Below are 15,735 nucleotides of genomic sequence, written 5' to 3' on the forward strand. Positions count from 1 at the left end.
GACTGGGGGTTATCCGGAACCTGTCCGACAACCTCATTGTTTGGAACGTCTTCGACCTTAACGTACATATCCAACATATTTATTACAAGATATTTCCGGTATTCATCCGGAGTCCTCATAAAATCCCTCAAAGTTTCATCATCGTAAATGTTTAACTCCGAGTAAAAAGCAGCCCCTTGCGGAGTGACGGAATACAGATATCTTCCGGTTACTTTAAGTATCACTGAACGTTTCCTCACACCCATTTTTTTGCATAACAACGATATCAAATTGTCGTACTCTATTGTAAGTGGTAATTTAACATGACCCTGTGGAGATAAACTATACCTCATAGAGTTATTCTCCATCACAACCTCATCCCCTCTCCCCCCCCCCCCAATATAATGAAACTCTTATTCTACGCTCTTACGAAAAAAAAAACTTCAGAATTTAACAACAAAATTAAATTGAACGGGAGTTAGAATTTTATGTGAATGAATTTTCCTAAAATCCTAACCACTTTATATAGGAAATGGCTAGCCCGGGAAATGGAATTTTTCGGCCATATAGCGTTCTTTAAATATACGCTATACACATTTAAATTATTGTGTTTGTCAGTTCACTTATTGGTAGGTCCATATACAGGGTATAGCGTTTTTTTTGGGCGCTATATGTATAGCGTGCAAATAAAAGACGCTATACCTTAACGGAAGACGTTACCGTTAATGTATAGCGTCTTGTTTTTGCACGCTATATACAGAAATGTATTTTTTTTTAAACACCTATTAACGTAATTTGAGTCCAAAAAAATAATATTAAGGTTCCGGACTCTTGTAGTGTAGGACGATTTTGAGGAAATTTCGCCAAGTCCTAGAATCCGCAGTCTAATTCCGTTCCCCTCTTAAAATAATATATTTATGGCATAAAACAACTAAAAAGTACGGCGTACTATATTTTAGACCTGCCAGAAAACCAGTGATTCGTTAACTTGTAAGTCCAAATATCAAGAAAATGATATAAATGGTCTTTATAATTGGCAACTAACTTCAATTCACTGACCATCTTAATTAGTAATTGTTACATATCAACAATGGTGTATGCAGATATTTTTAATAATTTGTGTCAATATTTAAAGAAGGCAATAAATGAAGAAATTACGATAATAATAAACGTGTTATTATTTAAATTTGTACCCAATATTTTTAGTTTTCTTGTTATTTATACATATATATTTACTCACTAAGGATAAGATATATCCGCCCCTGCATACCAAAGTCTGATGGTAACCTGTCTATACCATATATATAGGAATTTTTACCTATTTATACCATATATGAAATCTTATTACCCTCAATGTTTAAGGTTTGATTTAATTACAAACCCGTATACCAAATTACCAATCATATACCATACTTAATTAAGAGTCTAATTAATGGGCAGTTTTTACTCCTTAATTAAAGGTATCCATATATCTCACGTTTCTCTCTCCCCTTAATTCCTAAGATCTGACCATATTCGTTTTCCCCCTCCCATTTCTTTCTCTTCTCCATTCCTTCTTCTTCTCAAAAAATACAGAGATGAGACCCATTGAGTATATCATCTTCATCGTGGTAGATGTTTTCCGCCATCTGCCAGATTTGTAGTATATTGTCTTCAGCAACACTAGCGACGACCCAGTCTTCACATGGGTTCCATGAGAAGTTAGAAATTTTACTTGTATGGCCACCATGAATAAAGAGCAACTCCGGTGGCCCATCTTCTGCATCTTCTGCTGTTTTGTTCTTCATCAATCCTGGAAAAATTGATTTGTAGTTTATTTGTAGAAATTTTGTAGATAAAGAGAAAATTTTGTAGTCAACATTTTTTTTCAACATAGATTGTAGTGTAATTGTACTATAAATGTAGTAATTTTGTAGATACCCTTCAAAACAATACTGCTTTATACATACGTAAACTGATTTGTAGTTTCTTTGTAGATTTTTTGTAGAAAATTTGTAGATATCTACAAACTGGATACATTGAATTTTAATATCCCAATTCCCATTTCAATTGTAGCATAATTGGCATTTTCGACATAATTGTAGAAGATTTGTAGAAGTTTTAGTCTTCCCAATCTACAATTGATCTACAATTCTACAATTTATCTACTTCTTCTTCTTCTTCTTCTTCTTCTTCTTCTTCTTCTTCGAGTTTCAATCTAAAATTCAGTCAAAACCAAGTCTAATCTTCACCAAAACCCCTCAAAATTGAGATATAAACTCCTAAACATATTCCGAATTATTTACAACAACACCCAATCCAAACAAATAATGATTTTTGAAAACCCAAATTTGAATTCAAAGCTTTCAAGCTTTTTAATGGCTATCAATGGTGGAAAATATATGGAAGAACAATTTTTTTCAACTTTGAGTTGTTGAAACTCGAAAATTTGAATTGTTCGTTCTTTTTTGTTTCGAGAATTTGAATTGTAGTTTTGGAGAAAAATACGCAGATGAGAAATCTCCTTTCCCTTTTAAAACTTGAATTTAATGTAGAATCAATTAACACCAAGATTCTTTCCTTAATTTTAGCGTGTTTTTAGGGAATATTCTGCCCTTTTAATGCCTAATAGTCGAATGGTATATAAATTGTAGTTAAAGTGTGGACTGGACGGGTAATTAACAAACTATGCACATTTAGGATAATAAGGTTTCATATATAATATAGTTAGGAAAAAAATCCCCAAGTGGGATTTATATTACGCTGAAAGGGTACAAACTTTTGACGCAACTAAAACTCTTTCACTACACCTTCCAACATTGGGCGAAAGCCAAATTAAAACTTGCTCCCATGTAGAGAGAGCTGAATAAAGTATTCCTATACATTATGTATGGAGGAAAATGTCTTTCAAAAGATGTTTTTTCTTTTTTTTGTGAAAATATTTCACTAAGAGAAGTTATTTAATGGATATTTTTCTAATTTTTGATTGGGTATAAAAGTAAATGACATATGATAAGTACAAAGAATACTATACAATATAGTTGACCATGTTGTTAAGTAAAGGGTAACATGATGTTTATTGAAGTAATTGGTAAATAATACGTAGTAAGAGTTGAGATAATTATAAAAGAAACTATTTTTACCTACAAGCAATGTTTTAAAAGGTGGGGGCGTGAGGCGAGGCGTTTTACCTCTGACGAGGCGAGGCGTAAGCCCTGAGATATGGGACGTAAGTCCCACGGATCTTTAAATTTTACTAATTTCAAGAATTTTAAGATAGTATAAAATAAAAAGTAATTATAAAAATTACATTAAAATTACAAAATTATGACAAATAATCTATTTAAAATGTTTATAAATTATAATTCAACTATGAATAATGCGAAAAGTATGACATATATCATAATATGCAAATTAGCTGCAACATCGTTACAATTCAAACATCAAGAAATGTATTCGATACGAAATTTTATATGTATTTCTTAAGGAGTAATGAATCTTGAAAGAATTTCGATATTATAATTTGATATTTTTTTAAATACTCCTTTTATTTAATATGCTTTCTATTTGAATGAGAATTTATATAAAAACATAATTACCAATTTAAATATGGTTCTCTAGCATCATTTTTTTTAAGTTTCAACAAGTTAATAAAGTGACACATAATTCACCATACTATACTATGATAACTAATTATTTGTAAATAGTTACTATCTAATACTAAGTTATTAAATTAATAAGTATTGTATCTCGTAAATGTGAAAAAAAATAATATTTAAAAAAATAATTATAAAAAATTATGGACTATTATATAATAAAGACATAACAAAAGTTAATAAATAAATACTTTTTAAATGAAAATTTTACTTAGTGGATAACGTACTTTTAATTATGACATAAAATACTCTCAACTTAATGATTATAATTAAGAAAGAAATAATTTTCAATAGTCAACAATTTATTAAAAAAAATTGAGGATTTACCAGGTAGTTACACGCAATTGTATAAAGTTCTAATAGGCAAGCCTAGTGCTGGGCATTGGGTGTGTTCAGGGCGTAAGTCCCGACAGCTGAACCGTAAGTCTCACGAAACTAAGCCCACACATAAGCCCAGGGACGTTTTACGAGTACTCCGCCCCAGGGCGAGCCACGGGCGAGTTCCAATTTTGCCTTTTAAAACAGAGCCTACAAGCAACGAGTTTTTCCCCTTTTGGAAGAATATATTTCTTGGAGAAAATATTCTCTCCTGCTAAAAGTACCGCCGAAATTTCACCGAAAAAAAACTTTAAAAAAATAATATGTTCCCAAACTAAATATATTTAAAACGGTTTCACTTTCATAGACGGACTATGGTAAAGAATTTTTATACTATCAAATCAGCTAAAAAATAACTACAAGTAACCTAAAAAATAAAGCAGACACCTTGTTACAATATGTTAAATTAGAACAATGTTTTATAAAGTTGAAATCCTAATTGAAATAATTGCAGAATAAATATACAAATTTGCTGTCAAAATTAAAGTACTTTGACCTTCATACTCCAAACACGGAAGTAGTCCTGCAACCTTTGGCTGCTTAACCAACACCTGCTGCTTGCTGCAAGTGTTAGCTACAGCTTATGGTACAATGCTATGCCATAGAAGTAAGGGTACAAAACAATGTGAAAGTTGCCAACTGCTTTCTTCTCAAATTAATAGACTCCACTGGCAGACGATAGCGACACAGCTATGTCATTACATTATACAATCCTCGATGCAATTGTACTGCTAGCATACTCATCTATATTACCAAACAAAAGCTTCATGACTTTCCACTTATAGACAATCCAATAAAAGGCCAGTCAGGTGCACTAAGCTCTCGCTATGCGCAGGGTTAGGGGAAGACCGGACCACCAGGGTCTACTGTACGCAGTCTTACCATACATTTCTACAAGAGGCTGCTTACAGACAATCAATCCAGACAGGAAATTGATAAAACCAAGAAAAAGTTGTCTAAATCAATGTGCTCACCTAATTAGACCTGCTGTTTCCTCAACTGAATCATGGAAAAATCCATATACAACTTATGTACATTGTATCATGAAAAAATTATTCTAGCGGTCAGTTTGTATGCTTGAATTGTAAATAAAAGGCATACAAGGACATCCAAAGACAAAAAGGAGAGAATCCTGGCAGTTTCTGATTGGTACCGTATATGCTTCGAGTCTATTGATGCTTCTTGTGTGACTGCTCCATTTGTTCCCAACAAGGATAATTCAGTACCCCGTGAACAGTATCTGGACTTTTCATGGAACTCGCTCGGCTATAAAAAATCCAAGCATCAAATGCATCTAGTGATTGTTGAGCACCAGCTGAAGAGAGCGGAAAGTTAGAGCAGCCTCTGAACATAATGAATCAACGATGTATTTCTTTCCGTCTGGTCAGCCTACACAAAGAATGACAAATAAGATAGATTCTGATATCAAGAACACAGGATTGGTTTCACTAACAGCAAATGGTGAAAGGAAAGTGTAGAACACGAACTAGTAGCAACAAGCCGTTGGAAGTATCAAAAAGAAAAGGACATGATAGCTGCTGATTAACTACTCATTCAACAATTTTTTCATAAATCAGAAAAAATGCAAGAAAATTCAGGGGCTATTTTTCTTTCAGATTCCTTTAACTGGTAAAACTGTTACTATTATATTGAAGGAGACTGGATGTGAGAATATAGAATCTTTCACTTAATACACAAACCATACCATTTAATGAAAAGTAAAATTTTGAGGACTAAAGGATATAGAATCTTTTTGAAAAATATCATGCCAAACAAGTAATCAGTAGTTCATAATTCCTTATTCAATTGATTTCTTCCAACAGATCAGAGTTCTAAATTCTTTAAAGTTGAGTCAGAAGTTTGATATGTTGGATAATATAGCATCCATCAAGTCAACATATGGTGGCAACATTATGCTGGTTATAATAAAACCAAATCAAGCCCCCAGTCATGAATGGAAACATAAAGGGCAGAATAGCCATTACCAAATGAAGCAGCTAGGGCTGATAGCTGCATGGTGGACCAAGAACAGCACCAATGCATAGTTCCCGCAGAGATATTTCTGTCCTCCACAAGAGATCATCGTAATCTTGATAATCTCTTCCTCTTTCGATTCTTTTTAGCAGTTGAACAAATTAAACTGTTGTTGGCGCTGGAGGGGAGAGCAATAGCTGATGGTCTGCCAACAGATGTTCTGCCCTTTTTAGCGACCCATCTCACAGGCATATTATTTACTATGGTGCCAATATCATGAGACTGGTTTAGCTCAACTAGCTTCCGAATTTGATCAAGCATCTGGTGTGTCCATGCTGTTGACAGATCCAGTGCCATTGAATCATCCACCGGTTTTCTCGTTAGACTCACTAGAACCTCATTAAATGATTGAAATGACATAGAAGGTCGACATGATTGAAGTTTCCCACTTATCATATTGACTTTAATAATATGCTTGCACATATTTCCTTGCATTGACCATTCACAATCACAATGGGCAAATTCTGATCCAGGATTCCAAACTAGGTGTGTTTTACTGTTGTCTTTCTGGCTCAAAACTTTTGCGAAGGAGTTATCCTTGTTATCCAAGGTCACAGAATCATCAGGAATTTGCAGAGCTCGATGCCAGGATGTGGTAGCAATATACTCCTCCTTCACATTTTGGAAAGAATCACTTTCATCTGCATATCGGTCAAGCCAGTAACTGGAGTGTAACTCAGTTGTCAATTTGTGAACTAACCAATCAACTCTCTGGAGTGCCCCAAGATGTGAATCATCATATAGTCTGACTTTCAACTTGACATGATATGCTTCTATTGCACCAGATGCTTCCTGGCTCGCAAGAGGTAACGTTCTCATTGTAGTAAGCCACATTTCTGTATTATGAAAATATAAAAATTACAGGGAAATACAGGAAAAAGATAGAAAAAGATTCCAAAAAAAATACTTTAAATATAGTAACGTTATATTGATTCGATCTAATTTATTTATTTTGTGTATGATAGCTTAGATGTTCTTTTTCTTCTTTCTTTGAAACAGAATTTTTTGCAAGGTGAAAAAACCAGATAACAAACCAGAGAGATGATCTAACCAAATTTAGGCACCCAAGTGGCTTTGAAATATTGCAAGAAGGCCGTTTGATCAACAAAATCTTGAGAAAGTTCTTCTAAAGCAACAAAAGGATCACTTCCATCCCAAATGCTGTACACTGTTTCACCTAGACGCTTAAATATCTCTCTTTGAACTTCAACATTACTACATTTCTTGATGATATTTCGCAACCACGATCTACGAATACGCCAAAGTGAAAATAGAACTGGACATGAAAATATCTCCCTGAAAAGACATCAAGATCAAGTAAATCTGTTATAGAACTATGTGATGAACTTGACATAGAGAAATAGTAGACCACAAGAATTTCACCTTATGGGGTCAATTTCTGCTGCAGCATCGTCGATTAGGACACCATTGACCTTCCATGTTGGATCGACAGCACGGACACGATCATGAAGAGCTTTCATCCATTTACTCACGTCAGGCTTGGCAATTGTGCGGGTGACGACCCAAGCAACAGGAAGGGCATGCTGTCTTGAATCAAACACAAGAAGTGTGCACAAAGGATACTGCAAAATTACGTAGATTAAGAAATTAGAACTATGTGAGATGTTGTCAAGGTTAAAAGGAAGAGACACCATGCTTCATTACCTTTAGTTTCTTTATACCAAATGTTGAATCAACTGCTATTAGACTACGATGTCCAAAACGAATCATTTGTTGTAACTGCCAGTCAGTTTGGATACCTAAGATGAATGGATCATGTTCCGATGTATCCTGATAAAAGAAAATAGATTTCTTATTCCGCTCGACCCACAATCTTATGCTAGCTTGATCATCTAGATCCAATTCATGAGTAGATCTTTTGATAATCATGCCAAGTTTGTGGACATACTGAGCAGCAAGGCTATTCACTTTCGCATCAGAACCACAATAACGTTGAATACCCTCAATATGTTTCTCCAAAACATTCTTCTCAGGGATGCCAAGATAGATCATAGACATAGTTTGTTGTTGAATCTCATTGCAAACATATGGAATCTTTTTTGCACCAGGGCCAATAGCATCTCTATCAAGCGGCCCATGGCATAAAGAACCGGACTTGTTAACATGACGCCTGTTGTTATATATAATAAGTGCAAGAGATGGACGGTTATACAAGCGCTTCACTATGAAATGGCAAGTGCAGCCCCTCATGGACTGGGGTCTAGCAGCTCGGTTTCGAGTGTTAAGCCGATATCGTCGGCTTGGTAAAATATCGCCACCTTCTCCATAATTTTCAGGGCCGAAGGAACACCAATACCTGAAATAACAGCATATCAAGATATGAAGGAGAAACTTGTAAACAATTTTACCTTACAAATTCATATCAGTGTAGTCAAAAGCAAAAAGCACCAAAGGGGCTTTAGCTAAGAAAAGCACAAATATAGAAAAAAATAAAAAATAGAAATGTAATGCAAGAAAATGTAACTATAAACACCAAGAATAATTATTTGGACAAAAGAACGGAAACGATAATTAAGCTATATATATGTTGTTGTGCCCTTAAAGACAGAATCTATCGGTAAAGGTGCACATGCCTTAGCACCTTGACGTCTACACTAAAGTGCTAATTAAGCGAGGCAAAGTGCACAGCCTGCATTCACCGGGCTTCAGGGCTTAACTGTGCTTTAACGCAGCCTTTAACAACACTGATTCGTATTATACCAAAAGTTATCAAAGAGGCCCTCAAGGCTCTATTCTGCAATAGTCTGTAATAAGAGTCGACCCTTACTATTATCTAAAGTTCATGACTTTTCAAACAGCTACAACTAGTTGTTACTCCCTCAGTCTCATGATTTTTGTCCGTAAAAAGTCAAATTGGATTTCACTAAAAAGGATGTCTGATATACTTTTATTTTTATGTGTTACTTGAAAGTTAGAAACCTTCTTATGTACATGTTATGTACTTTGTTCTTTGCCACCAAAATTTAGTCCTAAGATGACTTTGATCAAATCTAGCTTGACTTTAGAAATCAAGTGTTGGTAACATATCCGGCCGAAAGTATTCCAGGGAATATAGTGGTGACCGAGGAATTTTAATCAATTCTCTTCCTTACCATAATGGTAGTAATGCTCAGGAAGCCACAAACAAGTAAAGAAAGAGAAGTGACCCATACTCGAGGTTGTAGAAGAACTGAAGAGCTCCCTTATAAAAACGGGGGAAAAAAGTAGAGCTCAAATCTGCTGAAAAGGATGAAAAAAATAGAGATATCAAAGGTCTGGAAAAGGTTGGGAGTATTTTAGGATTCTGAGTAAATTCCAGAAGCCTTTCCAGTCATTACCTATTTCCATTTTATACAGTTAAAAACTAATTGGTTAAGCAAGTGATGTGATGCTAAATTGAGCTAATGCAGCTCCTTTCTTAGCTCCATAGAAGTCACGAAATTGCTATTTACTGAGGCCTTCAGAGTAGAAAATATTTTTCTTATTTTTTTAATCAAGAAACCTCAAGGATGAGATCATATCATCCAGAATCCCTGTAAACCTCAAGGAGTCTATATCCAAGGCCTAAGATCATCACATGGAAGAACTAAATCCAGTTTCCTCTAGATGTGGAGGTGGAGGCGAGAAGAAAGATAAGTGGAGGAATAAGAGAGAATGCTTTACCCTTGGTAAAGGTCAATCACACCTTACATCCACAAAAAATCAAGACCAACAACAGCTTTTTCGAGGCAGTAGCAATCCACTTTCAATACTGGACTCCAACTAGATTAAAAAAATGACAACTTTTTGAGCTATCTTTGATTAGACATAGACAAGGTTATTAAGCTTCGACCCCAACGATGTCTAAATACATGAATGGCTGACACAGGATTGTGATATGACCTTTAAACTAATTACAAGACATTGAGAATTTACCAAAATAAATTGGACATAAAACTTTGTTACATAAAGTAAACTTAAGAAGCTTAAATTTACTAGTACACTCAAAAATTACTTAGAAAGACTGAACATTGCTTCATCCTCCATCATGAATCGCGTTTAAATTAAGCAAAATCCTCATAGTTAGCCATTTAAGTTCATTTTTTGTTTTGTCCAAAAACAGGAAAGTTCTACGTCCTTGATTCTCCATGCGCTCTCCTCCAAGAGTCAAATATTTACAAAGAACTCTCCATCCAGAAGTCCATTAGTTCAGAAGTTCATACCTAAATTAATCCACCAAGGGATCAAATAACAAAATGTTCTCATGAACACATAGTTTAAAACTAGTAGAACAAAGAAAGAGGTCAGCATGACCCTCCACATTATTCAATACAACAACAACAACAACAACGACCCAGTAAACCACAAAGCGGGGTCTCGGGAGGGTAGTGTGTACGCAGACCCTCCACATTATTCATTTCCAAAAAAAAAAAAAAGAGTAGAAGATAGCAAATGATATATCCTGAAATTGTTGAAGCACTTACAGCCTGTACTCCAAATAGTCATCATGCTTATAATCCTTTAAGCTGCCTCTGCTTCTTTTCCTTCCCCTCTCAATGTGAAACCTTGTTGGGAATTCCACGTTACAACACTCTCCAATGATAAATGCATCAACTCGATCATAAAGAATAAGGGCAACATCATCATAACGTTCTACATTTCCGACCTTGGTCCAACTCAAATCAGATGCTGAGAAGTCTTCACCAGGTGGATCTTGCACGGGAAGGTTCAGAATGGACTCAACTATCTCCATCTTCTAAAATATTCTGAACATTTAGTAAGGTATGTTACTAAGGCGGCCTATTGTTTACAATCAAACTAGCAACAGATAATCAACTTTGAGAAGGAAATCAATTGTGCAAAGATAATAAGTTTAGCTGCCTCCATTGGACCACATAATCTACATGCATTTTAATTTTAATTTTTTTAAATAAGGCAACTACATGCATTTTCATTTTGAAAGCACCCGATACAATAATTGCCAGGGATTAGAAAAGGCGAAGACAACATTTCAATCTATGCCTCATACCCAAACCATTTAGGATTGGCTAAAAGGTAAATACAACATAATTGGTGAGAAATCATAACGGTAAACAAACATAAGACGAAATACGGAAATAGCATCCTCTACCCAAAGTATATAATAAGAAGATCATGAGAAGTGACCAATAGATAGAGGTGAATGTAAATCTTGATTTGGCTTTAACAAATGGATTCGCTTTATCAAAAATTAAAATATAAACGAGTATGTTGGGCTGTTTGGAGATCTTGATGGTGGAAGTTGGAGACAATGAAGACAAAGCAAGGATATCACTAGGACAACAAGTGGAAGCTGCCTCAGTTTACATAATTCTTACATGATGATGAAAATAATATTATAGTTCCACTTGTTGAAGGAAGTTGGAGGCCCATTTCACTAAAGGTCTCGAACACATAACGCTGAAAGAGGAAACCGTAATTTAAACTTGAATTACCCTGCATAAAACAGCAGAAATATCAATATTAGGTCTCAGATATGATGAGCTGCTTTTTAAGTAATTAATGAAGAAAATTCATACACAGATAGGTCACCCCTCATGCATGACATGCACCACTGTCCGTCAAAAAACTAATCCAATTGCAAAAGAACTCTGTTATACCTACCTTGTGATCAAAGCTATGGTTGACCTAAATTTTTCCTGAAAAGCATAATCTTAGTGACCCAAACCAGCCACCATATCAGGCAAACAACAGATCTTGCATGGAGGAAACTACTCCTAAACCTTGTAAACTATTGAAATAATCAACCAAAATCAACCCCTAAGAGGAAGGTGAGATGGATCTGATTTATCTTTCACAAGCCCATTACTTTCTAAATTCATAATGCAAAAGAAAATCACAACTTTGGCCAATCTTAGTTTTTTTTATAACCGTGAATTTTGTTGTATTTCAGCTTCGAAACTTGGTGGATAATGGGTATGTCCCTCTATCCTTCTCAACTTAAATACCTAACTTGATTCACCAGTAAGACTTGAACTCGTGATATGCACCTACAACACATATCATTGTACTACCTTTACTCGAACCAAAGCCCCCTTCTTATTTACTCCTTGTCAAGTTCAAAATTTGCATTTTTATCTCCTATTACTTAACAATTAATCTTAGGAATAAACTTTTTTTAGGATCAAGTTGCAAATAGATATGAACCAATAATCAACCTTGTAAACAAAAGATCTTGCATGGAGGAAACTACTCCTAAACCATGTAAACTATTGAAATAGTCAACCAAAATCAACCCCTAAGAGGAAGGTGAGATGGATCTGGTTTATCTTTCACAAGACTCTGGTGTCCATTACTTTCTAAATTCATAATGCAAAAGAAAATCACAACTTTGGCCAATCTTAGTTTATTTGATAACCGTGAATTTTGTTGTATTTCAGCTTCGAAACTTGGTGGATAATGGGTATGTCCCTCTATCCTTCTCAACTTAAATACCAGTAAGACTTGAGCTCATGATGTGCACCTATAACACATATCATTGTACTACCTTTACTCGAACCAAAGCCCCCTTCTTATTTACTCCTTGTCAAGTTCAAAATTTACATTTTTATCTTCTATTACTTAACAATTAATCTTAGGAATAAACTTTTTTTAAGATCAAGTTGCAAGTAGATATGAACCAATAACCCCCCCCCCCCCCAAAAAAAAAAAAAAAGAGGTTAAATTTAGGAACAAATGAAGTGAAGCTAGACTTCATGTATTTATTCCAAATTCTATTTCCATGAGCATACTTACACTAGCAATTGGAAGGAAAAACACTAACATTATATGGAATACTTGTTAAGAGTTGACAACAACCCTGCCGGCAATGTCACACCTACTCCTCCTTAATATGAAGCTGATTCCTTTATAGCCTATTACACTTTAAGTAAGTACCAAAAGACTGTAAAATCATCGCTAAGGTGTATGATAAAGGCTAGGTAACAGCAAGCACAAACATCACCGCATCAGAGAAAGTTAAATATAAAGACATGTATTTGGACAACTCATAGGCACTAAGAATGTATGATCTCCATAAAAAGGCAGCTCAAGCCGGAAGATTGATTACAGCTTTGGCATTACAGCAACATTTTAATTCCTCCGAAATATTGGCAAACCATCAATAACAAATGATATCCAGAGCAGTTCTGACATTAGAGAGGAATAAATTTTTAGAAACCTAAAATTTTAGCTCCTAAAACACAGCTAATAGTGCCATCATCTTTCATTTTTCTCTTAAAAATCCATTTAGAACCCAAAGGTTTATTTCCAGGAGGAAGATCAACCAATTCTCATGTATGGTTGTTCAATATGGATTCTATTTCACTATTGACTGCCTCTTTCCAGAACAATGATTCCGAAGAAGACATAGCTTCTTTAAATGTTCGAGGCTCATTTTCCAATAAGAAAGTCACAAAATCTGGTCCAAACGAAGTAGACGTTCTTTGACGTTTACTACGTCTTGGATCCCCCTGATTAAATGTACTTTCTTTTGTTTCTTCCCGAGGTCGTTTAGATATTTCACCAATCGACTCGCATTCCTTTTTATACGGATATATATTTTCAAAGAACTCATCATTATCTGATTCTACAACCGTATTATTATGAATGTCGGGATTTTCTGATTTATGAACCAGAAATTGATATGCTTTACTATTAGTTGTATATCCTATGAAAACACAATCAACTGTTTTCGGTCCTATTTTTACCCTTTTGGGTTTAGGAACTTGCACTTTTGCCAAACACCCCCACACTTTAAAATAATTCAAGTTGGGCTTCCTTCCTTTCCATTTTTCATATGGAATGGATTGTGTTTTACTATGGGGTACTCGATTTAGTATTCGGCTGGCCGTAAGAACGGCTTCCCCCACAAGTTCTGTGGCAAACCAGAACTTATCAACAATGCGTTCATCATCTCCTTTAATGAACGATTCTTTCTTTCCGCAATCCCATTGGATTGGGGCGTGTAAGGGGCTGTTGTTTGATGAATAATTCCATATTCTAAACATATTTGTTCAAAAGGAGATTCATATTCACCACCCCTATCACTTCTTATCATTTTGATTTTCTTGTTAAGTTGCGTTTCAACTTCATTTTTGTATTGCTTGAATGCGTCTATTGCTTCATCTTTACTATTAAGTAAGTAAACATAGCAATATCGAGTACTATCGTCAATAAAAGTTATGAAATACTTCTTTCCACCGCGAGATGGTATTGACTTCATGTCACAAATATCTGTGTGAATTAAGTCTAAAGGATTTGAATTCCTTTCAACCGACTTATAAGGATGTTTAACATACTTAGATTCCACACATATTTGACATTTTGATTTTTCGCATTCATGGAGGCCGTCACTCGTCACTGTCTTTAAATTGAAGACACAGTACGAAAACTTTCCATGTTTCTCAACCTCTACTTCTCCTTTCCCCTTCCTTTCCCTGATCCAAACTAAATCAATCAACTATCCTCAATCCTAAATTAGCTAAGGTCCGCTACAAAGCGCAGCCCGGTGCACTAAGTTCCGCTTATGCACGAGGTCTGTGAAAGGGTCGGCCAATACTGCTTCTTATGTATACAACTTTACCTTGCATTTCTACGAGAGGTTATTTCCGCGGCTTAAATCATTGAAGACATGCTCACATATCGGAAATTTTTATTGTTGCACCAAGGTTCCCCTTCTCAAAGTGGCATAACCACATACAAAGTGATCAGTTGAAAACCCTTGGTCGAAATATCATGTTGTGTATATAGCTCAAAATTACTTTTCATACATGTACATTATTGAGCACCCTCTGCGAAATTCCTGGCTTCGCCCCTGCTTCTTCTATATGAGTCTTCTAATCCATTCCGCTCTATCAAAGACCATTTCATTCCAATACCAAGCAATTTTTTTTCTTAGGGCTAGGCCTTCAATAAATAAGAGCGAAAAAATAGGTAAAAACATATCTGCCTCCACCTCACCCAAAAATTTATGACTAGTAAAACTGAAAGAAAAAACAAAAGGTGAAAAGAAAAAGAAATAAATTTTAAAAATTGGAACAGAAAGAACAAGTAACTGTCACATAAAATGTTCAGTGCAACACTAGGAACATTTTGTTTTAGCACACAAGCAAAAACAGAGCAAACTAAAAATCAGAACAACAAAATAACATTCAATGAATAAAAATTACACCTCAACCAAAAAATTAGTTCAAATCAGCTACATAAAGCCTCTGTAACATCCTGGGTTTGCAAAACTAACTTATTAAGCAGAGTTTAGAACAAAAATAAATGTTATATAAAAAAAAGAAAAAGATATTTACAGTTGAAGATTGCTTTACTGACCTCAGAAGAGAAATTCCTGTGCTTATGGAGTCAAAAAGGAGACAAAGGAAGAGTGCCAAAGACTAAAAAATATATGAGAGTTTTTTGCGTGGGGAAGGAGTAATAGGAGATGAAGGCGCAGCGGCAGAGTTGTGGAGAAGGTTTTGATTTTGTTCCTTCCCTTTTCAATATTTTTTTTTAATTTGTTTTTTTAGCTTTCAGTTTAATTACTAGTAGGAGTAATCGTCGAACGACACGACATCGTCCACGGCCCCTTTTAATGGATTTTTAGCAATTAGGGGTTGTTTGGTTAAGGGCATATGGATATTAATTTTGAGATAGAATTTGATTTTGTATTTATTTCATATTTGGTTATTTATATTATCTCGGAATAAATTTTACACCAAAA

The 15,735-nt window shown here is 34.9% G+C and overlaps 1 protein-coding gene across 2 annotated transcripts; it reads right to left on the reverse strand.

The window, feature by feature from the left end:
* Positions 1-4,896: 4,896 nt before the first annotated feature.
* On the reverse strand, positions 4,897-15,502 carry LOC104230671 (uncharacterized). Of its 2 annotated transcripts, XM_009783533.2 has the most exons (8): positions 15,348-15,502; positions 11,363-11,480; positions 10,490-10,771; positions 7,692-8,343; positions 7,410-7,609; positions 7,078-7,322; positions 5,978-6,862; positions 4,897-5,381 (listed from the first exon to the last, which is right to left on the reverse strand). In XM_009783533.2, exons 3-7 carry the CDS (start codon positions 10,756-10,758, stop codon positions 6,072-6,074), a joined length of 2,157 nt encoding a protein of 718 aa, XP_009781835.1. In that variant the 5' UTR covers positions 10,759-10,771; positions 11,363-11,480; positions 15,348-15,502; the 3' UTR covers positions 4,897-5,381; positions 5,978-6,071. The 2 variants fall into 2 exon arrangements, with proteins under 2 accessions (XP_009781835.1, XP_070027863.1); XM_070171762.1 differs by lacking the exons at positions 4,897-5,381; positions 5,978-6,862 and having other exon boundaries at positions 7,073-7,322.
* Between the last annotated feature and the right edge of the window lie 233 nt (positions 15,503-15,735).

The sequence above is a fragment of the Nicotiana sylvestris genome, chromosome 4 (assembly GCF_000393655.2).
Source record: "Nicotiana sylvestris chromosome 4, ASM39365v2, whole genome shotgun sequence".
Taxonomy (NCBI): Eukaryota; Viridiplantae; Streptophyta; class Magnoliopsida; order Solanales; family Solanaceae; genus Nicotiana; species Nicotiana sylvestris.